The sequence below is a fragment of the Cardiocondyla obscurior genome, linkage group LG04 (genome assembly GCF_019399895.1).
Source record: "Cardiocondyla obscurior isolate alpha-2009 linkage group LG04, Cobs3.1, whole genome shotgun sequence".
Taxonomy (NCBI): Eukaryota; Metazoa; Arthropoda; class Insecta; order Hymenoptera; family Formicidae; genus Cardiocondyla; species Cardiocondyla obscurior.
The window spans coordinates 1,912,719-1,939,630 of NC_091867.1; the positions used below are offsets into that span (position 1 = coordinate 1,912,719).

At 39.0% G+C, this 26,912-nt stretch overlaps 2 protein-coding genes across 6 annotated transcripts in view; one reads left to right on the plus strand and one right to left on the minus strand.

Annotated features, from left to right (window-relative positions):
* The first annotated feature begins 12 nt into the window (after nt 1-12).
* On the plus strand, nt 13-2,361 carry LOC139101633 (odorant receptor 83a-like). The gene is made up of 7 exons (XM_070654930.1): nt 13-436; nt 589-964; nt 1,036-1,113; nt 1,244-1,355; nt 1,663-1,770; nt 1,866-2,063; nt 2,229-2,361. Exons 1-7 carry the CDS (start codon nt 13-15, stop codon nt 2,289-2,291), a joined length of 1,359 nt encoding a protein of 452 aa, XP_070511031.1. The 3' UTR covers nt 2,292-2,361.
* The window catches only part of Timeout (circadian regulator timeout), a 103,294-nt gene continuing 77,201 nt past the window's right edge, over nt 820-26,912 (minus strand). For 4 of the 5 annotated variants that reach the window (XM_070654900.1, XM_070654902.1, XM_070654899.1 and 1 more), the window contains exons 16-28: nt 15,767-15,841; nt 15,581-15,680; nt 15,140-15,338; nt 14,562-14,799; nt 14,180-14,280; nt 11,746-11,845; nt 10,312-10,446; nt 6,577-6,804; nt 5,722-6,006; nt 5,559-5,657; nt 5,129-5,284; nt 4,848-4,943; nt 2,382-4,773 (exon numbers count right to left, since the gene is read on the minus strand). In XM_070654900.1, coding sequence (XP_070511001.1) covers nt 4,547-4,773; nt 4,848-4,943; nt 5,129-5,284; nt 5,559-5,657; nt 5,722-6,006; nt 6,577-6,804; nt 10,312-10,446; nt 11,746-11,845; nt 14,180-14,280; nt 14,562-14,799; nt 15,140-15,338; nt 15,581-15,680; nt 15,767-15,841 — 2,039 coding nt within the window. In that variant the 3' untranslated portion in view covers nt 2,382-4,546. Of the gene's footprint in view, nt 911-2,381; nt 4,774-4,847; nt 4,944-5,128; nt 5,285-5,558; nt 5,658-5,721; nt 6,007-6,576; nt 6,805-10,311; nt 10,447-11,745; nt 11,846-14,179; nt 14,281-14,561; nt 14,800-15,139; nt 15,339-15,580; nt 15,681-15,766; nt 15,842-26,912 lie in introns of those variants that run through there. The other variant, XM_070654901.1, reaches the window with a different exon arrangement.

Genomic DNA, 26,912 nt, shown 5'->3' on the forward strand with positions numbered 1-26,912 from the left:
AATTTTTCAGATATGTCTTCTTCTCCTTCTCTTCTCTTTCTTGGGAGCATGGATCATAAAGACGAGGACGATAAAGCGCACGAGAGAAAGGATCCGATTTCTTTAGAGTACTACATCGAGTACCTGCTCCGGATACTCGAATACGCTTGCATTTGGCCCGTCAGGTCATTATCGCCACTCCAAAATTTGCTTTCAACAGGAGTGACGATTTTTTTCTTATTGATGAATCTTTTTCTCCTCTTACCAGAAATAGCGGCACTCACGATGAGTAATGACCTGAAAGTATTTGCTAATATTATTGGGGTGATCGGTATGCATGCGGTAGGTTTAATAAAATGGTGTTATTTCATATGGAAAAACAGGGAAATCGTCGATCTAGTAAAGCAGTTAAAAATGTGTCACGTTCTTTGTCAAAAGATCAATAGAAGTGAAGAGGGTACATAATTTATTTACTAAAACATAATAAATATTTGCAAAGCACTTTGCACATTAACTCAGCAGAAACGTAATCCGCACAATTTTTCATTAACTAATATTAAAATTATTACTTTTGTGTATTACAATTGTTAATGAAGATCCTTTTATCAGCATATCAAATACATAGAAGTGAAATGGAATCCGCGCGTAAATATTCCAATATTTTCATGTGGTGCTGGATATTCACTTGCATTTACGGCGTCTTACATTGGTGTGCCAATCCATTACTTTTAGAATGGGTTTCCAATCAAATATATTCGATTAATACTACATTCAAACAAAGAAATTTACCGTTTATTGGGTGGTATCCGCTGAACACTAATGATATTCATAATTACGGTTACCTTTATATCATGCAAGTAATGGGTGGAATAGCTCCTGCATTTGGAATCATTTGTTACGACGGTTTTTACATCACCATGCTGATGGTCATCTGTGCACAATTTCAATTTATCAACGCTATATTAATGAAAAACAATATTGATAAGTATGATTTATATCAAGTATACTAAAATAAACTCTCTTTAATAGTAAAAATAAAGTACTTGTAAATTATAGAATGCCAGAGACTGAGGCAATGCTCACTCTTGAGACTGAATTAAAGAACTGCGTTAACTGTCATACAGCAATTATAAAGTAATACTTTCATTAAAACATTATATAGCAAAATTATATATAGACAAATTTTTTATACACGATATATTGCATATCATAAATTTAAAATAATTTATCGTTAATTATACTTACAAAACTTGTGTATTTTTAGATTTTTAAAAATGTTACAAGCCTTTAGCAGTCCAACAATGTTTGTGCAATGCATCGAAACGTTAGCTGTTCTCTGTTTAGTTTCATTTGAGGCGTCAACGATTGAAATTGCGGTACGAATTATTCTACAAAGTCTTCGAAAATACGCTGATTTGACGAGTTCAATATTCCGTACATGCAATGCTGAAATTGAAATGATTAAATTATAAGTCATTTGAAAAATTCTCGAAATATACGTGACACTCAAACAATAAAACGTCATGTATGGAATAAAAAAAAATTTACCTTTTCTGTAAATATGCTTAGAGTTTCACCTCATTAAAAAAATTAATGAATTTCAATTGCATTGATGCGAGTGTCAATTGTACTTAATTCTGCGAACACTCAAAAAGCCCTACTACAAAATTTACATTTCGATAGATCGATATGGAGTCTATTTTGAAGTTATGGTCTCTGTTTGAATACTTTTTATGTTCCGCTTTTGAATTGTATGTCTTTTGCTTATTTGCCACTCAACTTCAATTTCTGGTTAGTTTCCTTTACATAAGAAAATATGATAAGTCCACAAATATCGTACATATACATATACCATTACATTGATTTTAATTTTTATATTATTTGAGGGCTTGCAAATTGCTCATTCAGTATATTTTTGCGAATGGGAGAACTTTATGGATTTTGAAAAAGGAGCATACTTAGGAAAACAATCAAGACGTCGTAATATTTATCAATTAGTGCAAATTATTATGATGCGAGCACAGAAACCAATTGTTTTAACTGGTGGTCCATTTTACGTTCTCTCATTAGAAACTTTCAGAGTTGTAAGCAAAATTATGATACCTTTCAAACATATCGTACAATTTTAATTTTAATTAAGACAATATTAATTGATATAAAAACGACTATACTTGTATACTTTCAATTTTTGTTTTCTTGGCTTCAAGATTATAACGCAATATAATGCATATTGTGAATTTATTTTGCAGATAATGAGTATGTCAATGTCAACTTGTGTGATGTTGCGCACTGTCTCTGGTTCAAATAAATAAATTAAAATTAATCTATCTCTATATCTCTATTTTTCATATAAAGGTTTGATCAATATCACTTTGTAGTTTTATGTTTTAATCGATGTCTATATCCTACAAATAACTGCGCGTTAAAAAATATTCCACTTTTGTACCATTTTACTATAACAAAATTGAATGTAAAAACCAAATTAAACAATCTTCAGTAATTTAGATATGTAAAAGAAATAATTATTAATGTTTGCTTCAAATTAATAAATTTCTCATAATAATCCGGTTCGCTTTTAAGTCATTTCGTGCCGTTTCATCACGTCGTGCCTAGCTAAGAATGCCAAGTGTACGGAGAGGAACGTGGAGGGACTGAACGGAAAGGGAAACCCGAGAGAGGGGATACCGTGCACAAAGAGAGAGGAGATGCCATCCACCTACAACCGTATAAGAAGCCCGCGCTTCTACCAGGAAATTATGAGAGCGCGTTGGCTAAGGTCTACCAACTCTTCTGCATGTTATCTTATCACGGCGGCTACACGTCCTGACGAGGCAGCCTGGTTTCCGCGAGTGGACTCGCCGCGGCAGCTCACTTTCTGCTGCATTATGTATGCCTAGCATCCAAAAGTTGAGATTAGAATGCACGTGGTCACCCTTCTGGAATCTCGCCGTTCTATAGTGACGAAGATGATGATCGGTGGCCTCTAGTTACCGCTTTAGACGCGGGCATAAGTGGATACAGCTGTTTCTACTCAGATGCCACTAGATTCTATTTACTGCTCGCTACTATTACGGGACTGCGTGGCGTCCGTACTCGTATTGAAATCCGATTTATAGTAATAAAAGCGACGACTAAATCAATAAAATAAATAAAAAGAAATAAATATATACAATCTGTAACGTATAAAATAAAGACGAGAAAAGAGTAAGATGATAAATAATAAAAGAGCAATAAAAATATAATGTAAAAAATATAGTATGATAAGATGATATATCCGTGGAATATATTTATAAGAAAATAGAAAAATTAGACGTATAAAAAGAAATAAGAAATAAAAAATAATTTGGTCTTCTTGTTATTCGATGCGTTATCTAAATTAAATAAAGCAATAAAGAAGATAAACGATAAAATAATTAAGATGTATAAATACATTAAAGTGATGATAAAATAATAAAGTAGTATAAGAATTAAAAATAAAGAAAAATAAAGAAATAAAGATGTAAGTACTAAATGCCTATTGACTAATTATATGCATGTAAGTTTATGCTCCGAGATTTCTCATCTTATCATACGCAACAATATATTCGCGGCTAGATTCGCGGCTAGGCGTTTTTCGCGATTCTTGGCCCAGCATGATTCCCTGATCGTACATGGCCAGTCGTGAATATTCTTGCGCGTTGACATTACGCGTCGTTTCGCGTGGCCGTCGAAGATGGGCATCGGAAAAGGCGGCGAGGTCTGGTCTTTCGTCGCGCGATTACGTCTCGATGCACACGTACGTATCGTTAACACTCGCCAAGACTCCTCACCTGCCCATCAAAAGACGTAAAGTCAGCCGCATTGACCAACCGCCGAAGCGGGAAACATGCGATCGAGAAGGTTAAAGTTACTGAACGTGACGACTGTAGGCCCGGTGCAGAAGTGCCCGGGCGGTTGTGTGGCCGGTGAGAAGTCAATGACCCGCTGCTAGCGATACCGACGAAGACACCGTTCACCGCCTGGCACCATCGCGCACGCATATTCTCCTAGTCGTTACTTGGCGAAATGTGAACGCTTTGCGGGAACTGTTTTTCTTGGCACCCTGAAGTGTACGCCAGGGTGCTACCAATTGTCCATAAGGGCGTATCACGGGGAGGAACATGTGAAACCTTGATCAACCTTATGACGCTTAGTATGTAAGTTCTAGTACCAGCGTCTGTGGATAAAGCCGATGCCTGTACGATTCGCGAACAATGCCTTTCCAACGGAAGCTAACGACATTAAAACTAAGATTCTTAAAATTAAGTTATAAAACAAATTCATGTTTGTTAAAATAGTACCTAAACCTATTAATTATCATTAACATTCCTATTGTCAACACTTTCAATATCCTTTCAATTTTATTATAAGTTTCAAGCTTAGCAAATCTATTTATCGTAAAAAGATACTAAACAAAATGTTCTAATTTAATTGTTGCTATAGTTACTATTCTTCAATTCAATACGTATTAAAAAATATGTTTAAATATATTTTAACACTTTAAACGTTTTAGAATATTTTAAATACCTCAGAGAACAACACATTCACTTTAATCTTCTTCGTCGCTGATTATTATGCGAGATAATGTAGAACGTTCCGATCGTCGATGGGACACTGATTCTTCATCATCACTAAATATTACGGGAGCGCCATTTATCTCGTTATAATCGTTTTCCACGGGCTCTGCCTCCTCATCACTATCGAGCAATCGACGTTTTTTAGCAGACGGTTTATCCGTATCAGACAAAGAATCGGCTCTATCTCTTTTTGTGTCATCTGTAAAAAATATGGAAATATGCGGTTAATGCGTGGCCAGAAAAAAAAATTTTTATCGGCATACAATATGTTACCGTTCTTATCATCGATGTCCTTTTCAATTTCCATTTCAGATTCGGAAGAGTCATCGACCATCACTCTTACTCGGTGTCGTGTGTTGCCAGCGTTTCCTAACAATTATACATATATTATTACAAACGTTATTTTCAATATCTAAGAGTTTGACTCGACAAGTTTATTGGTCGGTAAATTGCGGTAAAGAAACTGTTTGCTGGCTCGAGTAACAGAGGGCGAGAATATGTTACTTTGTGCGCTTTGTTCATTAGACTAACTAAATTAATTGAAAGCAACGTACCTTTATTCGCTTTTACTGCGTTTTTCGTTACATCATTTTCTTCAATAGCCTCTGTTTCATCGCTTTCTTCACTTACAGTCAATATCGTTTTGGAATTATGTAATAATTGAGTGTCAGTATATGATGCTGATTGTTTCGAAGTCGACGGTTCTGGTTCTAAAAATAATTCAACGTTACACGTTTGCATTTCTTTTATAGGTTTTACGTGCAAGAGCAAGGCATGGTATGTTTCAACATAGGCTGCATAATTTATCTCAATTTAGCAGAGTTGCTGGCTCTAGATGATATTTCAAAAGAATGCTGTTAAACCATAATATTTAATTTCAATAAATCAATGACAAACTAATTAATAATAACACAATAAATGATCCGTATAGCGGTATATCTTTTCAAATAAAATCACCAAATAAAACAATATAATTTTACTAACCTTTAGGTGCAAAGAATTTTTTAACATTCTCAAACACATTGGTATCATCTTCACTGTCGTCCGTTTTTTCATCCACGTCGGATTGATCGTTATGCGTTTCTATAATACGTTTTTATATAAGTAATCAGTTAAATTTTATATTCAAATTTGTTAATTCACTTACCCGCAATAATAAATTCACCGGCTAAAGCGTTTGCAATAAGTTTGTAGCGTTTCTGAAGCGTGCTTGTAAGCATATTCGCCGGGATACGCCAATAAGATTCCTGGGCATCAGCCGGTGGCACGAATCCCAGGGCGCGAAGGAGCTTTTGAAAACTCGGTGAATCCATCGCAGCCGATGAGTAATCTGTCAGCGGTACCAAGGGTATGCCCTCGGAGCTCTCCTCGTCACGATCTTCCAAAGAGTCTTGTAGGGACTCGTTGATCCACTCCACCGCCTCTCTCATATCTGATTTACCATAAAAAAATTTTTTTCAAAAGATTCTCCCCAATTAATTTTCTCCCGTTAGTGGCTCACATTTACTTATTAAAGTTAATTATACGCTCGTTCCCTTTCATAATAGCCGAAGGATATCTCGAGAAAGAACAGAATACCAGGCGAAGTTTTTAAACTTTATAAACAACGTAAATGTCTACATTATTTACGTATTATTCACAGAATAGAGATGGGTCCGCATAACTGGATTGGATTGATAAATCACCTCTGAAAAAAAAACAGCTTCTTTTTTGTAAGATTCCCGAAACTCGCCACGTGCTGACAGACCCCAAACAGCGACTTGAGAAGCTGCTTTTTTTTCCTGGCAAGTCATCGTTCCCTTTTTTTTCCGCATAATGGCTTCGGCAAATCATCGCTGTCCTCCCTTTTCGCCGGCAAAAGGGAAGATTTATCCTCCGCGAAGGGAGCGAGGAACATGCGTTGCACGCGCCACTCTCTCGCGACAAGTGCGCTTTCATTAATCACAAAAACGCGGGGCGCACGTCCCGAATGGAAAAGCCGTGCGTGGTCAGCGATACTTACTTCTGTCGATGACGTCCTTCAGGAGGCCGGATAATTGTGCATTCGTGTAAACCATCGTCGGTTGCTTTCGTCTGTTCCGTTGCTTCTTTTTCGTCGGCTCCTCGCCTCGCCGGGACGCTCCGCCGCGCACCGAGGATTTTCGAGTTTCTTCGCCGTCTCCGTCGTCGGTGGCTGAACTTTCGTTCCCGTCAGAATTACTGGCAGCCTGCGTTTCCCACGACGATTTACCTTTGCGCACAATGCATGGAAACGATGTGAACCCTTCTCAAGCGAACGTTCATCAACGTGTGCAAAGCGCACCCCGCCGTGCAATGTCGCGCGTCTACGCGAGATATTTCGTGTAACATTAAATAAATCTCATGCATAATATATATTAAAGGATATATAAAATCTGCAACGTCGAATTTAAACCCTCTTTCTAACTTTAGCGCGAAAAGCACCAAGTTTTAATAGAAAGATACGAAAGTGCATTTTCTAAACTCCAATCCCGCGCGATTTATAAATTTCAGCTTATCCAGTCCCGTTTCGTGTTTCTCCTCGCGGTGAAAAATTTGTTATTACATTTGACATAAATATATTTTGGAATTTTAGTTGCACGTACGTATATGCACACATCGCATGTATATATCCTGTCTATTATAAAAAGCAATCGCATTTTTTCAACCGAGTAGTCCCATATGGGATAGTGAGATTGCATCAAAACGAGACGCTGAGGGAAAATGTTATTTCAAAGAGACATAAGGTGAACCGAAACTTCTCGGCAATGCTTCATCTCGCAGCTGTATATCTATGATATGAGCTATCTCAATGCATTGAATACAAATAAGGAGTACAGGAGAAAAACAATATCCATGATAAATATGAAATTCCTTCCGGTGCCATGATAGGAAGCTAAGGTGAGTGATATTGGTCCAAGAGCGGCGAAAGTGCGGCTGGAATTCGCAGCCAATATTAAATAACAAGATTGATATTCCGCGACGATGTCGTTATAAGCATCAGGCATAAACAACAAAAGTTGAGGTAGAAGGTAAATATTATTTTGAATATTTAAAAAAAAGAGAAAAAAGGAAAATCAGAGCGCAGCTTTAAATAGTTGATAACCTATCGCGTTAAATAAGAGAGATGTACAAATGTTTTATCTTTATATATCTGTATTTTTCTATAAAAATTGAGTAATGCGTTATGTATACGACTGTATTGAATGTTTGCTGTGATTTGGTGCCTGTAATTTTTTAATTTACAGCAAATATTTTGGTTTGCAACGGAGAAAATTGATATTAAATTCAGTGGGAAAGATATTTGGTGGAAATCACTTGCGAAAAAGTGTTGATGTCTTTGAAGTAAAGTTCTATCGCCATTTACGCGTTAATTGTATTCGCGTCTGTGGAAAGATTGCCAGGACATGTACGAACAATTGATTTATGCCCTATTCGAACAAGCTCCAAGCAAGCCCGATCGGAAATTAATCTTTTTCGTTGCCAGCGTTTACTGCCGGCCGTGGAATTTCCGCGCACGGCTGGCAGAAATATCATTAGCAGTGCCGAAAGTTACCTAACCTATCGGGTAGTTTAGTCGAAGGCTTGGTCGACGGCGGCTCATCTTACGGTTACAGACTCGTGATTAATGTATCGAGTGTAATTATGAGTGTAATAATCGGCACAAGTTGATACGTACATACGCGGAGAGACGAATATGGCGTTCGCAACGGTAAAGGCCTTCGATCACGTTGCTTCTCTCGCTCGATCCCCTCCCTCGGCCGCTGAGAACGAGGGAGGTAGTAGGGGAGCGCATTCCCCCTCAGTCCTCCGTGACCGGTGCTTCGCTGCATACGTGCTCCGGCGCTCCGTGTGTAACTCGACGCACACCACGAAATCACTTATGCTAGCCGCCGTCGTCGAAGCAAATGCCATATCTGTCTTTCAGGGTACAACACGGTACGTCGCGAGCGAAACAGGTATAGGTTAAATACTCGCCAAACGACGGCTGGCCATGCGCAGACAAGGATAGAGATATTCCTCAAGCAGGTTACTCAATGCCTCAGCTGATGTGCCAGTGACCTATTTTCCATCTCTCTCGCGCCTTCACCGATCGAGGACAGTGTCCGACTGCACACAGCTAAGCGCGCGAACCTACGACAATCGCGCGAATCTACGACTAACTTTTTGGTGACGCGCGTGACTTGCGCGCGCGGTCAGGCCGATGCCCTGCTGCTGCACAAGATGACTGACGCGAGTTTCAATAATCGTGCGAACCTACGACAATCGCGCGACCTACAACTAATTTCTTGGTGACGCGCGCGACTCGCGCGCGCGGTCAGGCCGATGCCCTGCTGCACAAGATGGCTGACGCGGGTTTTAATACGCGCCGAATGTTCAGAAGAGAAGCGAACGTGCCATCGTCGATAATCCGGTCAGCATTCGGCAACGTGAGGAGAAGAAGAACAAGACCGCGGAGAAACATTACGCATCGATGGAGCAATCTCTAGAGTAAGTATTTTGTAGTATCACGAAACCGATAGTGATCACGAAGCATTAAAATAATATTCAAAATAATATTTGCCGGAATAATCAATGTGAAATTGTTTTGCAGTGGGTTTTAGTTGCTGCGAGGCCGCCCGAGGAATGTAAACAACGGTCCGAAGTCGAGCGTGGTCTTCGCCACATTTCTGAAGCGGAAATCGTACACACAACGTACCACGCGACGAGCGAACCTTTTGCTGCCCTTCTCGTCAAAAAGGTATGTAACTCCATTCAATTATTCTAAAATACTGAAAACGCAAAAGGTATTTATCGTTGTTTCCACAACGCGCGAATGCATCTATGCGAACGTTTTGAAAATTAATTATACTATTCGCTATATAGCATGAGTAATATTATATCATGCGAATGTTTAGCAGTCCAATAAGTTTAAATCATGGAAATAATATAGGCCTTGCAGCGCATTCCGATTCTATAATAACTTTTTATCGTGCGAAATCCTGCGCAACCGATTGAGCAAATAAGAACTTTAATATTTTAATAATTTAATAAAAACACATAATAATATTTATCACGATTGTACAGATTGCACATGCTATCTGTGGCGTAATTGGATATTGAAATTTATAAATTAACATTCCTTATTCACAACTAAAACGTCGTTTTTTGCGATAAAATATTGAATACTTTAATAAAAAAAAATAAAAATAAAATAAAATAAAATAAAATATTGAACCCGTATAGTATCGCTTATCTTCGTAATATTAGAATCGAAGAGTAGAACCGCTTGTGCACATGGCTAAAAATTCTCGCGGACTTCGCGCAAAATAAGGAAAGAAAACAGAAACGATCTTGCAAACATACGAACGAACTTGTCTCTACGGGTAATATCGACAAAAGGTTTATTTTTTTGTTTTTTTTTTCCCTTTTTTTTTTCTTATTCCTTTCCCCGACCCGTAAGAAATCGGGATAGGAGAGCGAGAAGAATCCTGTACAAATTGATCTTTACTCCTTCTCGCTTCTTTCCTCGTATTTCTCCCTCAATATCCTCGTCGTTTCGCTTTCCCCGTTGAAAGCGAGTCGCTCTATGCAGTCGCCGGCAATCGCGTTACTAGAAGACTGATCGAATGGGAATAGTCGCGGGATCGGAGGATAGTAAGAAAGACAGATGCGAATGGAATGGGATGGGATTGGCCGGAACAAGGGATGCTTCAGACCGGATCGTGATGAGGGAGGAAGAACGAATAGGTATACTCACCCTGGTTGCTTTTTCTGGACCGCTTTTTGTGTAGCTCCTTGCGATCCCGCGCCAATCCTAATTCTAGGAGCTTCTCCTTGATCTTCGGCTTCGGCCGCTTTATTCTAAGTCCGGTGAAAATCAAATCCACGGGATCTGTCGAAAGAAGGCACAGCGGTAGTTTCGATTTTTATAGCGTCATCAGGAAGCAGCACAACGCGAACGATAGGGTGGGTTTTTTTTCTTCTTCTTTTTTTTTTTTTTCCTTTGTTTTCCGCGGAAGAATCGCGCGCGAGGGAAAGTCGCGACGACTGTCAGGGGATTTTGAAGGGATTCAAAGTTAAATCAATTAGAGCTTACGAAGGGAGGGACACGGACGGACTTTATCTAAAGGGACGGGACTTTATTTCGCGTCGACGAAATGTATTTATAAGTCAATTGCTCGTCGGTCTTTACGAACTTATAATTTAACTTCTCGGAAGATTACGAGGTACCTTACGTATAAACGCGATTCCGATATTAAGCGTAAAGCTCATATTACTCGTGCCATCTGTATTTGGAAGATTCGTTATGGAACAAACTTAATTTAAAAAGAAATTATCTTTCTTACGGCGTAACATTTTTGCGGATACTTTTGTGCGCCCGCTGGGAGTTCTAAGGTTAACAATCGCGGAGGAAGAACAAGACGGAATAAAACACTTTGCGGAAATTTTTGAAGGAGAAGGGAGGGGAGGGCCAAGAAAAATGCCCTTGACATTTCGTGGACATTTGAGAATTACGCTTGGCGTGGAAGCGACTTCGGAGATTAAAAGTTATGGAGAGCGGCGAATTCGTATGAAAATGAAACAAGTTTTACAAGACTTTTCTGAAAATGTCTCTGTCAGGAAGGATATTATTCTTCGTTCGTCCCGGTGGATTCGAAATTATTACTACAAGCAGCCAAGCGTGTCCGATGTTCGGAGCTTAATTAAATCCTAGGAATCGTTCCGGTGTTAACGAATTCTCGCACGAATTTCGCATTCGCGAAATATTTCAACAGTTTCGGAACGCGAGTAACCGGCTAGAATTAACGGCGAAATTTATGGCGAACTTCTATCGCGAAAATTTATATCGGGAATTGGGTTAAGGCCATTTTTGGCGCATATGATTCACAGATAAATTACAAATTACGATAAACGGCAATTACTACAATACGCTGCCGGGTTAGCGAGAAATTTATATTGCCGTCACTCGAGTTGCAAACTATATTTCTTTGTACTATTTACTAATGATTAATAATTGTAATTAATTTTGATAATTTAATGGCCTCATAAATTATTGGCCAGAAATATAAATGAACTGAGTTTTAAGTCAATAATCCAATTATTTATATCTTTAGATCACATAAAGTATTTGAAAAAAGAAATTTATGATTTAAAATTAGTTCGGAGAAAATTAATTTTTTAAATAACTTACCATCATCATCTTTTAACTGTGTCCAAAGTTCCGTAAGCTGGGCGATTTCTTCCTCAGACCACTCCTTAGGTAATCTCTTTTGTACCTCCGCTCGCACACCCTAATTAATTACAAGATTTAAGAAAATAGGTCAGACCACGTACGTCGCTCGTGATAAAAAATAATTAGCATATTTAGAACTTATTTTTAAATTGTCGCAATATTAGACGTAATTATAATTAACTTTCCTGAGATTAACTTTCTAAAGCAATCGATATCAGACAATCAATTATACGAGCTAGTCGCTGTGCAAAATTCGACAAATTGTATTTCGCATTTAAGAATAATTCGACGATAAATGAATAGTCAAATAATCAGAACAGTACCGCGGTAAAATGAATATCAATATTTTTATAAATATGCATGTATATATAAATTATCACCCAGTCATTCGACCCCTATAATCTTCGCGGGAGGGCACTTTGCATGCGCATAATCTCCAGGCTTGATGATACAAAGCGTACCGCGTATAATCTCAGGAGAAGCTTCTAAGTCAGTAGGCGTATTTAAAAAGAAGAAGAAGCTGGGTCGCTCGTTTTCCAGCGATTACGTTCCACCCTCGGCGAAACGAGGGCCCTTAAATGGCCATCAGAGCAATATTGCGCGACTACCGCGGACTAAATGAATGTCAAATGGAATACTCGGCCGTACTCTCGGGGTCTTCGACTGCGCCGCTCTTCGCCCGACGAGACGAAACGTACTCACGCATGAAATTATTTAAATGAAACGCTTCCGCGACTAAGCCTTTCCGCCGGAAGGCCTCGCACTGAGGAATCGATAATACGTCGGAGGAAATGTTTCCGCCGACGTAGCCACCCTCTTTTCGCCGATGACTGCACGCTTTTGATTAATAGCGAATTAAGATCGGAGGGTGAAACAAATATTTTTTTTCTTCCTCTCTTCCCCAATCGCTGATTAATACCCGTGAAACGTTATCGAAAAATTAATCATACTTCGTATTTTTAATTTCTTTTTTTTTTCCCCACGACAAAACAATTACTCGCGTTAAATATGGTTTGCTTGAACAAAAGCTTTCATTTGAAACGACTGAAAGTCGCGTATTTCGAACAAAGGTTCCGCGAACGGTCGATTAGTATTTTGCTTTAAAATAATTATCACTGCGCTAAAAAAAAACGCTGACGTCTGTCAAACGCACAGAGTTTTGCTGAATTTTCTTACGTCACCGTTTCACCCGCAAAAAGCGCAGTAGAATAAGATTCGGCATTGTGTATCGCATTGCTTATCCGCCGCCGTGCTTTTTTCCTTGTTAGAAGCTTCCCTACAAACTCAATTAATTTCAAGTTTTAAATAAGCCAGTAACTAGTTAGCAACTCCTCTGCCGCAATAAGAACCTTGATTAACGCATTCCCATGCTTTATCACCGTATTGCACCGTGTATTTCCAGAAGAAAAGAGTTATAACGAAGAGAAAAGGAACGCTTCCAAGTACAAGAAGATTAATATATATTCCTTGGGACGTTTCTTTGCGAAAAGTTAGCAACTTAAAAAAAAAAAGAAAAAAAAAATGTTACACTAGTTGTAAAGTCAATATTAAATATTATCGAGATTGCGATAAACTGGGTGCTAATTTCGTGAAAGCAAATTAAGTATTTCAATTCGCTTTCATTGTCGAAACAAAACGTTATAAAACACACCCGGGCGTAACACGCGTATTTACAGTTCGACAAACACAAAGCGTTCGGGTGACGTTCCCTCTGCGTTTTCGTGGCCCGAAGGGTTGATGCAAATGTTTATACGTATGTCGTAAAGCAGAAGGCAAACAAAACGATAGCTTTTCTGAAGGAACCGCCGGTTTTAGAGCCGCGCCAGAGTTGACGAAGGGGTCGCACGCACGTACGCGCATACACGCGAGCATACATAGAATTATCCACCACATGCAGAGAGAAGAGACGGTAGAATAGAAAGAAGGAATACGCAGCTCGCGTCGGGAGTCTTACGCGGCGGTAAAAGGAAAAGAAACGTAGAAACGAGGGTGGAAAAGTCTCACCCCGTCGAGAGGTATTGTCTCCAGAGAATTTACAGTTCCTGCAGCAATTCCCGGCTCCATTTTTTTGCATATGTTCACCCCGTCAGCGGAGGCAGTCTAGAAACTTATTTTCGAGGCCGCACGCAAGCAAGCGGCCTCTCCCCGCCGTTTCAAGATTCTCGTAAATCATTGATCTTGTCAGACGGAGCGCAACGGGGACTGCCGCGAGGACCGTTACTTTTTTAGCGAGTAGAAGTATAAAAATTTGTTTGCTAAAACAGCTTTTCAGGCCGTTCCTTCGTGAAATAAATATCAAAATGAATAAGTTACTATCGAAAGAGATTTTAAAACGCTTTCCTTTTACCGCTTAAAAGATTATTGTGCGAGAAAAAATGAAAACAATGTTTACCTTAGAGTTGACAATCAAACACATCTCCTTTAGTTTCTTGATGATGGTGCGTCGCGTTCGAGTTTCATTGATTAAGTGCTCCAGCAGCCAATCGATTACGTCTAAAAATGTATAGTTATCACATAAGTAATTTAGTTCATTAATATTTTTCTTATTTTTAAATACTTAAAGTAAAATACACATGTTACTAATTTAGATAAGAGTTAAATCTGAAAGGAACTGTAGATTAAACTTAATACTGAGCCACTCATATCCCTTGATCAATTACGTAATAAAAAGCTCTGTATTTTGGACACGTTCTCGTAAAAGGCACTAATTTATCGAGTTCAACGACGTGTGCACGAGACTCCTCCGTGAGAAATGGGCGATATAAAGAGTTTACCTTGAGGATATTTGTTAGTCTGATGCTCCATGAAGAGGGTGCGCAGCTCGTCCTCTTCCACCTCCGTCCATACCTTCCGTGAAACTTTCTCGTTAGACGTTTCCGCATTGTAACCATTTACGATTTCTGTCGCGTCGCGAGTAGTCTTCCAGAAGAGCAGCTCCATGTACGACTTCCGGTTCTTTTCGGCGACTTCGACGAAACGGCGGATTATGAAGACCGCGAACTTTTGGAGCTCCTAAAGCAAAAATCGATTTTTCTGGCGCTCTCGACGAGTCCACTTTTGTGGACCATTACGCTCAATACAAGGATGCAATAAAAGCTCGGCGGTGAAATTTATCGCGCGATACAAGAAAGGAAAAAGAATTTTTATCGCTAGCTAAGAAATAGCAAAATCTTATCTATGTTCTTATTATGTGCGGAGAGCGATAAAACGCGACGCCGCGAAGGAAAGGAAATCTGGGACGCATCGCCTGGACAATACCAGAAGTATAACGTTAGCGACTGCGCGAGTCCGCAAAACATTTTAGATAGCCAGTGCAAGTTAGCTATGTAAATTACTCCATATGTATTACTACCTTATGTGTAGGATCCTTTGATTCGAGGATACGTTGAAAAATCCGAAATACGGACGCTTGAAATATCATAGCCGGCATTTTGCAATCCCAAGCAATCCGATGTAACATTTTTATTACATAGTGATTTACTTCGACCGTGTTGCTTTCAAACTGGTGCAATAGCAGCGCTAAAGCCTTGACGACTTTTACGTTGGCGAACCTACGAATGATATATCACTTTTTACAAAGATATTATTTCATGTCTAGTCGCATATCTTTCGCTGATTCGGAATTATAAATCGTGACGAGAGAGCTTGAAAAATTCGAACAAATAATAAAAATCTTATTTTTGTTAAATTTTAAAGTAAAGTTATAACTCGAAGAACTAAGTTTTAACAAAATTTTATCTTGAAACTCAAAAATCAATAGATCTAGGAACACTTGATTGCCGCACTATCTCACCTTTGAAGAAATTCATCCAATTTAAAATCAGTTTCTTTCAAAACAGTTTTCCTTTCTTCCTCTTCCTCCTCATCTTCGTCTTCATCCTCTTCTTCGTTATCTACATTAAAAAATTATTTACACATAAATATATACGTTAACTAAAATTCAAGATCTTATTAAGAAATTTAATACTTAATTATTTACTTTCGTCTTTATTTGCCGAGTTCTCTGCATCTCCATCCGCGTTTATCGTGTTCTGAGTAGCCTGATCTTCGATCACTGAAAAATAATATATTTTCATAAAAAAAAATATCAAACTCACTTACCAATTTAATTTATAACTTATTATTTTTTCCGGTGATCTCTATCTTTATTATCTTATAAAAAAAAAACCCGTGTTAAACAATTTTCTTTAACGGAGAAGTAAAAGTAAATAACGCGCGCAAAGCGCACTCTTACGATGTCTAGTATTACAAAATTCTGTAGATAGTAATTTCGATATGTAAATTAAAATACATAGATATCCTTTAAAAATACGTCCGCGAAACATTTTAAGTCATCGCGAAAAGTTTCTCTACAGGGAGTTGTTGCCCTAAAGAAAGCTTTTTACCGTCCAAAGAATTCAGTTTGTCCAAGTGACGGTGACGGTGGTGCTATTTCAGCTTAAAGTTTTAATTGTCTCTTCTTCGCGGTCTGCTCAACTCGAAACAGTAATTCGAGATAAAATAAAGCGCTCGTCCGACCTGCCCGTGTTTTTATCTCGGATTTTTAAATGTTTCATCCCCGTTGATGTATTAAAAGTGTTAAAGGAAACTTTTGCTCTCCCAGGATAGTATCTAATACACGATCCAGTTCTTTGACAGAGAGAGATTCCTTAAGGAACTTTTCTTTCATTTCTAGACACCTAGACAATTTTTTATCCTTCCTGAATAATTGAAAATAGCACAAAACGGTCGAGACAAGATTTATTTTATTTCCGTTTATTAAAAAACATTCCCCCCTCCCTTCTTTTGCAAGTCTTAAAAAACTTGTATGAATTACAGATAAAATATAATGATGCGTCGACAAAAAATGTGCCGCTCGTAGTATCGCTTTTGTAAAGAAGAAAGTAATCTCAATGTTTATCTATCTTAAACGTAATCTGCCGAGAAGAGAGATATGGCTTCTTCCCGTGATTGTATTAGATTGGGAGAATCATCAAATATAAAGGACTGTATGTTGAAGCGCGCAAGAGTTACAGATTCAAGTGCGACCTAACGCGGAGAAGAGCTTGCAGCAGCAGCTCGTTGAGTTCAACTATCGATCGTCCTCCGCAATTTCTCCGCGATACATTCCCACGCACAATGTATGTGAAAATGCACGTGTATACGTTTGGTTTGGCGTATCTATGTGTATATACGTGTTCACTTTTACACGTATATATATGTATATAAATATATGTATAAGGAAGATCGGCAACACGTGGTACGGTCGCACGAGCTCGTTAAGTGGTTAATATTCACACTCTTCAAGTATGTAACTTGCATATTTCATAAATTAATTAGCCACTTATCATTCGCGATTCACGCGGAAGCCAAAAAGAAAAAAAAAAAAAGAAAAGAAGAAAAATATTGCGTTCTGCGCGGTTTTTTGTTTCCAAATAAAACCATCTGAACGGTGTAAAACATTTCTGACGAAACGATTTTATAACATTGTTGCATTTTTGCGGTTGTACCAATTTGAAGTCGATTTTTTTTTCACGCTCTAAATCCGTTTTTTATCTGCAACTAAAAATAGTTGCGCGGTACTGTCAAATTGTTCTACATTTGTCCGTGGTTCTCTTATTTTCGAATTTGCAGGTTGCCGAACTTTCCTCGTTAGTCACTCTGTCATCAACTTTTTACGTCGAACATTTTCATCATGTTAAAGTAAATAAGTACCATACACTACTGGGCTGATATCGTATTACTGAAATAACAAGCACGATAAAATGTGCGAGCGCGAATGAAAACTTTAATTTAAACAGAATTTCAGAAAAAAAAAAAAAAAAAAACAAATTCAGGAAAAATATCTTAGTCAAAGTCGAGTGTTTCCAAGTTACGTGTAATGCGAATATATGTACGTAACGAATTCACGCCGTTCGAAATAGCGCTTTACTTTTCACATTTCAACTTGATGAAAATCTAAAATATAGATGTTGCAGTAAGTGTGAAGCGGTAGTAAAGTTGTGTACTTGAAATTTGGACGGGAGTCCGTCTGATTTCTTGAAAGATATATTGCCAGGCGTTATTCGGGTTTGAAAGCAAAAGGCAAGTTCAGGCAGGCCATATCGAGGTGTATCGCTATGATCGTAATTGTAAATTAATTTGTTCGACGGCGCGTAACATCCGGACAGTAATCCCTCGTTAGTCTTGAGATTGCGACGCTCCTCCTTGCCATTAAATTAGGCATTATCGTGGGCGCGAAGACGAGGGGCGCATTATGCGATTGTATTACCTGGGTAATAAGTGTTGTCTAACGTACATAGAGAGTAGCTAGGTAAATGAGGTTGCAGGTGGTATATCAGAAGTTGGGCGGTTGAAAATAATAGACGCAGAGGCAGGGGAAGGTGGCGGGCAGGAGGGAAGAACGGCGGAGGATAGGAGTGGATGGGTTTATCACGGCTGAGACCAAAAGCCCCGGTACGCTACCTCGATGTAATTTGTGAAGAGATAATAACCGTCGTCCACGGGAGTACCGTCGCGGTGTTGAACAATTTTTTTATTTGTATTACGTATTGCATTTAAAAAAGGCAGTTTCCGATGGAATTAAGGTCTCTACTCAGCGATTTTCGCCGAGCCCGCACATTCGATGTCTACGAGCGTAAAATGGTCGAAAATTGAATACCAGAGAGAGAGATAGAGAGACGAGATCTTTCTCGAATTAATAATCTAGACATTATAGAGCGCGAGTCTCTCGCGCGTCATTTACTCTTGCTTCTTATACGTTTAAGTAAACGTGTTTTACATTTAATCATTTTCATCAACTAATTACGAATGTAGATATCTTACGTGGGACTTTAAACGTTTCTCATTCCTTTAAATGTAATTTATATTGTATATTAAATTAATTAAATTATAAGATACATAAGAATATAATTTTATATTTATCTTATAGTACAAATGAAAGTAACAGCTATCTCGTTTTAATAATAAATACCTATATTTTTAATTATTTAATTTGATTAATTAACTTAGGCACGTATACATTATTTTTTTACATTAAATCTTTTTTAACATTATGGAAAAATTTTATTAAAAAAAAAATATATATATATGTATATAAAAATTCGCATAAAATTAATAATATTAAAAAAATAACTATTCGGGCTAAGTGCTGCAAAGTAAATTAATTTCCGAAAGTAAAGAAATTAGGTTTTGATTGCTGGCTGTTTATTTAGCGCATACAGCCGACTCTTTAGACTGCTTAGAAATTGCGCGTTCTTCTTAAAAACTCTTGTAGCGCAGAGCATTGAAATTACTGCGAGACAATTTTATTGCCACTAAGAAAAGAAAAAAGAAAAAAAAATCCACGTCTCAAGTTTTTCGTAAAAAAGAAAAAATTGTGAGAAATAAATATCTTATTTAAAAAAGTAGATTATAACACGTTGAATTGTGTAGAGGCGAGAGAAAGAGAGAGAAAGACGAACAGGTAGCCGGGGGAAGAGGGGGAAGGGGTGGTGAGCGGCGTACGTGCCGCGCGCGAGCTACGTTCCCCCACTATCCCCACTCTCGCTCTGTCCTTCTCGAACGGCCGAACGAAACGTATGTACGCAGCACGTGCTCCGTACGTATTAAAGATCCACGTACAATCGACGGGCCAGGGGCACATTATCAGGCATGGACTACCTTCCCTCATTAACTGTGCGTACCGGCGACTACATATTTTCGATACAAAGTAAGTGAAAACCACGTGCATGCGTATATTAAACTCGTGTGTCTTTGCCGTGAACGGAGCATTGGCGAGTACAGTCGGGCTTGAGGGATAGAGGGTTTAGATCGACGAGTCCGTTATAGATTCGGTGGATAGATAGATTCATTCGTGGTGTAGGAATGCAAAGTGTGGAAAATTCTATTAGCGTATTTTTATAGTTACGTTGTGACTGAGAGTAGAGGTCGGTCACGCGCGCGGCGTACACATCTCGCGCAGTAATCACGTGCAACATAAGTATGTGCCGGCCGGTCGGCTGCCGTACGTAAGTAAAAATACTAGCTGATGCGAGCTGATCTTCGCGTTCGATAACGTGTACGTATCGGATATCTGTGAAGTGAATACTTCACATAGAATAGTTGTAGTTACTTGTAAGGCAACAAGATTAATTTTCAATTTTGCTAACCAAATATAACTTGGTTTCAGATGAAAGACCTTCGTCCAAGGAGCACCAACCTGACATCCTGGGTGAAGTGACCAGTTCTGAGAGGAGGAGGAGAGCCTAGGAAGGGCATCGGGCACCGGCGGAGCAACCCATAGGTAAGAATCAATTATTTTTTATGCTGCCGTTTTTAAAACTTAATTTTGTGATATTTAATTAAAAAATTAAAGGCGCGTAAAATCTCTTTTTTTGTTTTTAAATAATTATTCAGATTATATATTGAGAATAATTATCTACAATTTAATTTTTTTCATTTATTTGTTACAGATCATCTTTACCAGCACTCCGCCGCCAGCATACGTAGGTCGCATGTTTTTTTTTATAGTATCTATTTTAATTATAAGCATTTCGGGTGGGCCAAAATTTGTATACTTATACCCGCGGCACAATTATATTAGTACATAATATAAAATAAATATTTAATAAAATAAAATATTAATACATCGCGCCGGTGATTTAAAGTAAAAAAAAACTTATAAAATAATATAAATAAAATAAAAAAAGAATTTGGTTAATTTTTATATTTTGTCCTAATTTGAATTTCACATGTCGATGTAAATTCCATACATTCGTATAGAATTTACGTTGATAGTATTACAGCTCAGCACTTCTTTGGATTTTTATCTGAGCGAAACAAGAATTCTGCTTAGATAAAAATCCGAAGGAGAGAAGTATCGTACGCCGAAATTATACAAATACGAACCGGAGTTCGTCGGTCGCTTCAGGAATTCGGCAAAGTATATCGGGGCGTTATTCTTTCATATAAAAATTTTAAAACGGGAGTGCCATGGACTATCGCGCGAAAGTGTTAAATAAAAAAATTAATTCTCGCGACAATTAATTAATCGGGCGCGTTCGCGAGTTTCCAGTGCGCGGAAGGATGGCTCGTCACGTCCCATCTGAGAGGATGAGCAGGCCCACCAGGAGGCATCATGCATCGGCGGAGCAACTTATAGGTAAGCATGAATATTTTAAAATAAAATCTTCATAAAAAAAAAACTTTACCTTTTTTTTTTATTAATTTAATAAACTGAATTTCATGTCTACATTAATATTTTTCTTTATGTTACAGCCACCGCCTGAATTCTACAACTCCGCTGATGCTCATGCAGATCGGTGAGTCGCATGTTTTTCTTTTCCAACAGTTTAACATTATGAGGAAATTTTATAAAAAAAAAAATATATATATATATGTGTATAAAAATTCACATAAAATTAATAATATTAAAAATATAACTATTCGGGCTATATAATAACTACGTATCAATTAGCGCGGCACGCTGCAAATATTATCGATGCGTCACGTTAACCTTGCCGTTTGTAACAGTCGTACTAAACCGACACCGAAAATTAAAAGATAAAGTTCCCAACGTATAAACGATGAGCATATAAACCGACTTTCTCGGTAGCACGAAGTTTCAAATTTAAAAGGAGAGCGCAAAGCAGTCTCGTAAACCACTGCTTACTTGCAGTTTGATAAGACTCGTAACCCACTGTTTGAATTAACCACGGAGAAGTAACTTACTTCTCAAAATCGAAGAAGAGCTATTCCGATGTTTTACTACTTTTCACGACGAATTCATTATTGCGAGATTTTACGTCCCCGGGATTTACGGCGCTGTGAAAATTGAGGAAATTGTAACCTTGATAACTCGCGTCTCGTTTCTCCGTTGCACGGAAATCCACTGGTATTTTTGAAATGAGGGAACGTCCACGGATCGACGTTCATCTTTCTGTAATTTCGAGATGAGAGAAAAAAAAAAGAAACGCTGACATTTCCGCCGTCTTATTCTACTATTGCGTTCTCTTGTTTCCTGCTCGTTTTGCTTAGATCGATGAAACGGAAAAAGTTCAAGACAATGGTTGAGAAAGAAGCATGTAAGAGGAAAAAGCCACGTTTCGAGAAAAGAAACGCATTTGAAGTTGCATTACTAATACTTGATTCAATAAACATGAGCGGAATGATAATTTCCTCTTATCTAGTATTCTGTAAGATAAAAACTTGAAACACATTCATTTCGAAATACAATTTTTTCTACGTACGCGTCTTCTCGCGAAGGTATCGCAGATGGAACATTTCGTTACAGAATAAAATACATTATCGATAAATCGATAATGATCTTGATTGAGTTAATTAAAGAGAAAATCGTGATAATTACATGCAATACAAATTCTCAAATAAATGCGTTTCTCGTGAATAAAATTCAGTTGCTAGAGAGATAGATATATCCGGTGGTTTTTATACGAATTGAGGTCACTTGCGGTGTACATTTCGAAAGTTATTTCTCCATACGTGCCGTGATCGAGGGAAAAAAAAAAGAAATAAAAAAAAATAAAAAAAAAACTGACAATTGAAGAAGGCGATGGCCGGTCAAAGGGGGAAAAAACATGGCTTTATGTCGGTAGCATATGAGATAGTAACGAGAACTCGGATTGGGTCGGTCGAGGTGTTTATGGCGGTTTGACGCTGTAGGTCTAAACCAAGTCCGCAACCAGTGCGGCAACCCTCCAGAATTTGTCCCTTCTTTGGTCAATCTGCTCTTCTCCCGTGGCTCTCAGACGCGCCCGGTCGAAATTTCGGTATTCAACGATCGTCACAAGTCCGGCGCTACTATTAGGCCGGTAACTACTTATTCAAACCGGATCGTTCGAAACGCCCACCTTTCTCCGGCGGTTGTTGTTAACGCGATCACGTCCTACCCAGCGAAGTCCCTCGCCTCAATCTCCTCGCCGCCTACCCATTCTGACCCAGCCTTTTTCCGTAACGATGCCGCTCGGATCTCTCTTTCTCTCTCTTCTGCCAGCCCACGCTTTTCGCCCTTTACCTTACTTCCGCCCGCGTCCCACCCGCTGACGTTGTTTAGATGCAGTTTTATTGTGCCCCGAGGGTTCGTTGCCGCACTCCCGGAAGCGGCATGCCGTACGCCGACGAGCGTTTCTTCGACCGGCGAAATAGCGGAGATCGCAAATATACAAGGCCTCTGAACGACGTATGTCTATCGCATTTCGAGACTCGTTTGTCCCGTAACGAGCGGTAAAAGAGCAAAAATAGATAGAAAGAGGAAAAACCCGCGGACGTGGACAAAAGCTTCGTCGATTTCGAAATCCGTATAATTGTTGGATACCTCGTCATTTATTATTATAACGCAGTAACATATTTCATTCGTATTAATTTTTAATCGAGGGAAAAAAAAAAAAAAAAAAAGAAACGATGGGGCTCGCGGGGGAATAAAATGTTCCTCGTGATACGTTGCATTGCATTGACTCGGTTAAGCTTTCATTCGATGGTAAACTCGGCAGAAAATTGGGATAGCCAGAAGGCACGCGGCACGCATAGGAGCAGAGCTGCCTATTAATTATTTATAGTAATGTGATATTGATCCGTCTGGCTACCTTCCACCGGATTGACCGCTGCTAAAGCTCCATATGTACTATTCCGCCAGCATCTCCGAAATGTATATACCAGTAATATTAGTACTTCGCCGGTGCGTTGGGTATCTATTATTAATTCGACTTAACTGTTTAGGCAAACACATAGTTTATCGATCATTTAGCATAACGGTCTCAAAAGCCGGGCTAATATACAGGGGGATGTTGAAGTCATGAATTTTAGAAAACCTTGCGCAAACGTAAGTGAAACGGCCGGGCTTCTCTCCGTACCGGGCCAATTATAATCGGCCGTTGAAACCGTTTAACAGATTCGCGTATTTATTTTTCAGGTGAGAACGGGAAACTCCAAATCGGTTTTCAAGTATCAATATTCCCCGCGGAATATTTACCGTAGTTGATAATAAAGCTTTTACGGTTCGAAGTTGCGCGAGTTCGGCGCTATCTGTAATCTGACTATTCCAATTTTCGTTTTTCGTTAGCGCTGAATGCGTTCATTACGTTAGGTAAAATGGAACTCGAGCGCGCCGAGTAGCTGTGCGAATGGTAATTCGAAAATAGATGGCTGAACTTCCGCAATTGTATTCTTTGACCAATCTGGAGTCGATTTTCCGTCGCGGCATTCTCTCCCCCGCATTTCGAATCGTGACTTCCACCACTGTTGTTTCAGGTGCGTTTTATCGTCAAATGTTTTTACATGAAAAGCGTTAGTAAGAGCAGCCAGGATTACGGCAAGTGATTTTAACGAGGACGTTTCTGCTACTATACATAGCCGCTAAGTAATCACGCGCCGTTGCGAAGCCTCCCCTTTTTCGCTTTTATCTCGAATTAAAACTTCACTTCGGACGACACGCCAAACTGATACGTCAATGTTGTCTCGCTTGTATTATATTTTCTCATCGTTCAAGTCATATCTCTCCCTCTCCCCCTTTCCTCAACGGTTAACGCAGCGTCATAATTTTTTTCTTTTTTTTTTTTTTTTTTTTGCAAGTCTTGTTAATTTGTTTTCTTGCTGGCGAGTCGGAAGCTGGCAAATTCGAAGAAATTATGGGCACTTTGCCGTGCTCCACATATGGAACGTCAAAATTAGAATGACCTATATTACGACACGTATTCACAATTTGCACGACAATTTTCAGCTATTAATTGAGATAGTTAAGCGGGCTGACGCAAACGTGAACTAAACTAAACGGAAAATACGCTCGCGAGAGGGAAGTACTCGGGGAAATAGTCGATGCCGAGTAGTACCGCGCCTCGCATCTCGATAATGACCGTGGCCGTGTCGTGCCGTTTCGCCGTAGGAATTTCCTGAAAGCCTCTTTACGACTTTCCGCGTGTTTACTGCTATATTAACAGCAGTTTGCGGTCGTTGCGCAATAATAGATTAACTTTTCCGTAATTCGTCATTTTTCTCTATTAAAAAGAGATTCGCGAGAGTTCTTGCGCCGTCAATCAAGTTCCTTTACGTATACAACGTCGCACACGTATATTCCACACCTGTCCCTCCATATTACGTTACATTACAAGCACATCTCGCGATGACGTCGTGCATATTGCATTCCTCGCTTCAAAAGTGATAGAGGCAAAGAAACCGAGATTGCTCGCACGGCTGTTTATTCAGTTAGTTATAAAACTTGACATATATATTTCGAGTACAAAAAAAAAAAAAAAATATATAGCGACGCAAATGCAGGATAGTCCTGAAATGTTTACCGTCGCGGAATTTCATATTTGCCGACTTGTTTTATCGCTTTTGATTGTCGATCGGAAGTAATTAATAGAACATATTGTTTTGCATACCGCTCTGGGAAATACGGCGAAAATTCCGCACGAAAAAATATGACTTATTTCTCTGTCAATTCGAGTATATTTCTTTCATAGCCTATTACGAGCTGAAAAACACAGAGATCGCTAATGAAACGCGCAATTTCGTGTTAATTAAAAACTTGGCGAGAAGTCCGAGTATTCATCACCAGTGCGCTATACGGTTAGGAATCACAAAAACGCGCTATTCTTTTGTCGAAAACGCCGCCAGTTATTTAATTTCTCCTTTACGTTGTTCGTTTCTCATATTCACATACGTATACACCAAAATCGTTGCACGGCAACAATACCCTCTCAGTTTTTTCAACACATTACGTCACGGAACGCATAGAAAGATAATATTTGCTTTTAACGTATGAAAAATGATATACAATAATTTCGAATTACAAGAATAATTAGCAAAAGTATTACGTATAATTTTATCTTTAAGTTTAAAATATGACGTTTAGCGTCATTGAATTTTCTCTCGTGCATATACATAGAAATACTCGCGTGCTTTTACAGCTTTTTGACTGCAATTATGAAACCTAGTAGTAATCACTGCCATTAGTCAGCCAACGAAGCGTGTGAAGCTACGCATTGCTGGAGACGGTTAAAACTTTTGTCGAAACGTACGAGCGTAATGTCTTCTGAAAATCAATTAAATTTTATCACTTTATCCATGCGCCTGAGTTGACTCTTATTCGGTCTTCAGTGCCAATTGCTTTTTTTTTTATACTTAGAGCTGTGTACGCTATATAAAAGTATTGCCGTTCAACTTCTTGCAGCATACGCATTTTTATCGCAAGCAAGAAATGGATATGCAAAGTCTGCCATAAATCGATATCGAGTTGGGCGCATTCGCTTGCACACGGGAGGGGAAAGAATGGAAGTAAGAATTGATTACCCTTTCGCGACGGCATTTCATGTTGACGGAGGTAATTTCGTTGGGCGACACTCGTCCCAGCTAGTTTTGGAATCGATCCAGAGAACGAGAGTATCAACGATAATATCATTTTAGTAACATGAAATAGCCACCCATTATAGTGAGCACGCGGAAATGAACTCCGGGCCAAATCCAAATGCTACGATAAAGAGTGGGAGGGCTTGGCAAAGATTTTTTTTTTTTTTTTTTTTTTCAGTGAACTATCTCTTTTTTTGCGAGCTATCGATTGCAACTCTTACGTTCTATTAAAAGTTTTGAATCAACTCGAGAGATTTAAATGGAATTTTCAAGCGCGAAACATAACGTGACGGCGAGATGCTATATTTATTTCTAGAGCGTAACAATTTTAAAAATAATCATTTCTCAGTATAATCCTTCAAACTTTTCTCGACATAGCGACAGTTTGACGTAGACGTGACGAGATAAAAGAACAATTAGGCCGGTTGAGCAAAAGGTAGGAAGGGGTGGGGTAGAAGCAGTTTTCTTCGTGAAACCACCGGAACGTAGAATGAACAAGTAGTTGCCGCGTAACCTCGATCGCTTCGAGAGACTATCGAGTTACGGCGGCGCTCCTCGTGTCCGGCATAATCCTCGCCAAATCCTGATACTGTATGCCGAACGTAAAAGGGGTCTCTGCGGTGTCGCGGTTCCGAGGTACCGGCAAGGGGTGAAATTGACCGGCGTCGTTGCCACTTGAGGACCGTCCAGCAATTACGAGCTATCCCTACGGCCCATTGCTATTGCTGGCTGTAGGTTGGCGTCGCTGGTTGGTTGCCCGGTTGTCTGCTCATGGATATACATACCTCAGCATTGTTCCTGCAGTA

Excerpts from the sequence above, each read along its gene's own strand:
- LOC139101633 (XM_070654930.1), top strand. The coding sequence starts at position 13 with ATGTCTTCTTCTCCTTCTCTTCTCTTTCTTGGGAGCATGGATCATAAA. Across the intron at positions 965-1,035 it reads ATGAAAAACAATATTGATAA|AATGCCAGAGACTGAGGCAA; the intron begins GTATGATTTATA and ends TGTAAATTATAG. Across the intron at positions 1,356-1,662 it reads CGTCAACGATTGAAATTGCG|ATCGATATGGAGTCTATTTT; the intron begins GTACGAATTATT and ends ACATTTCGATAG.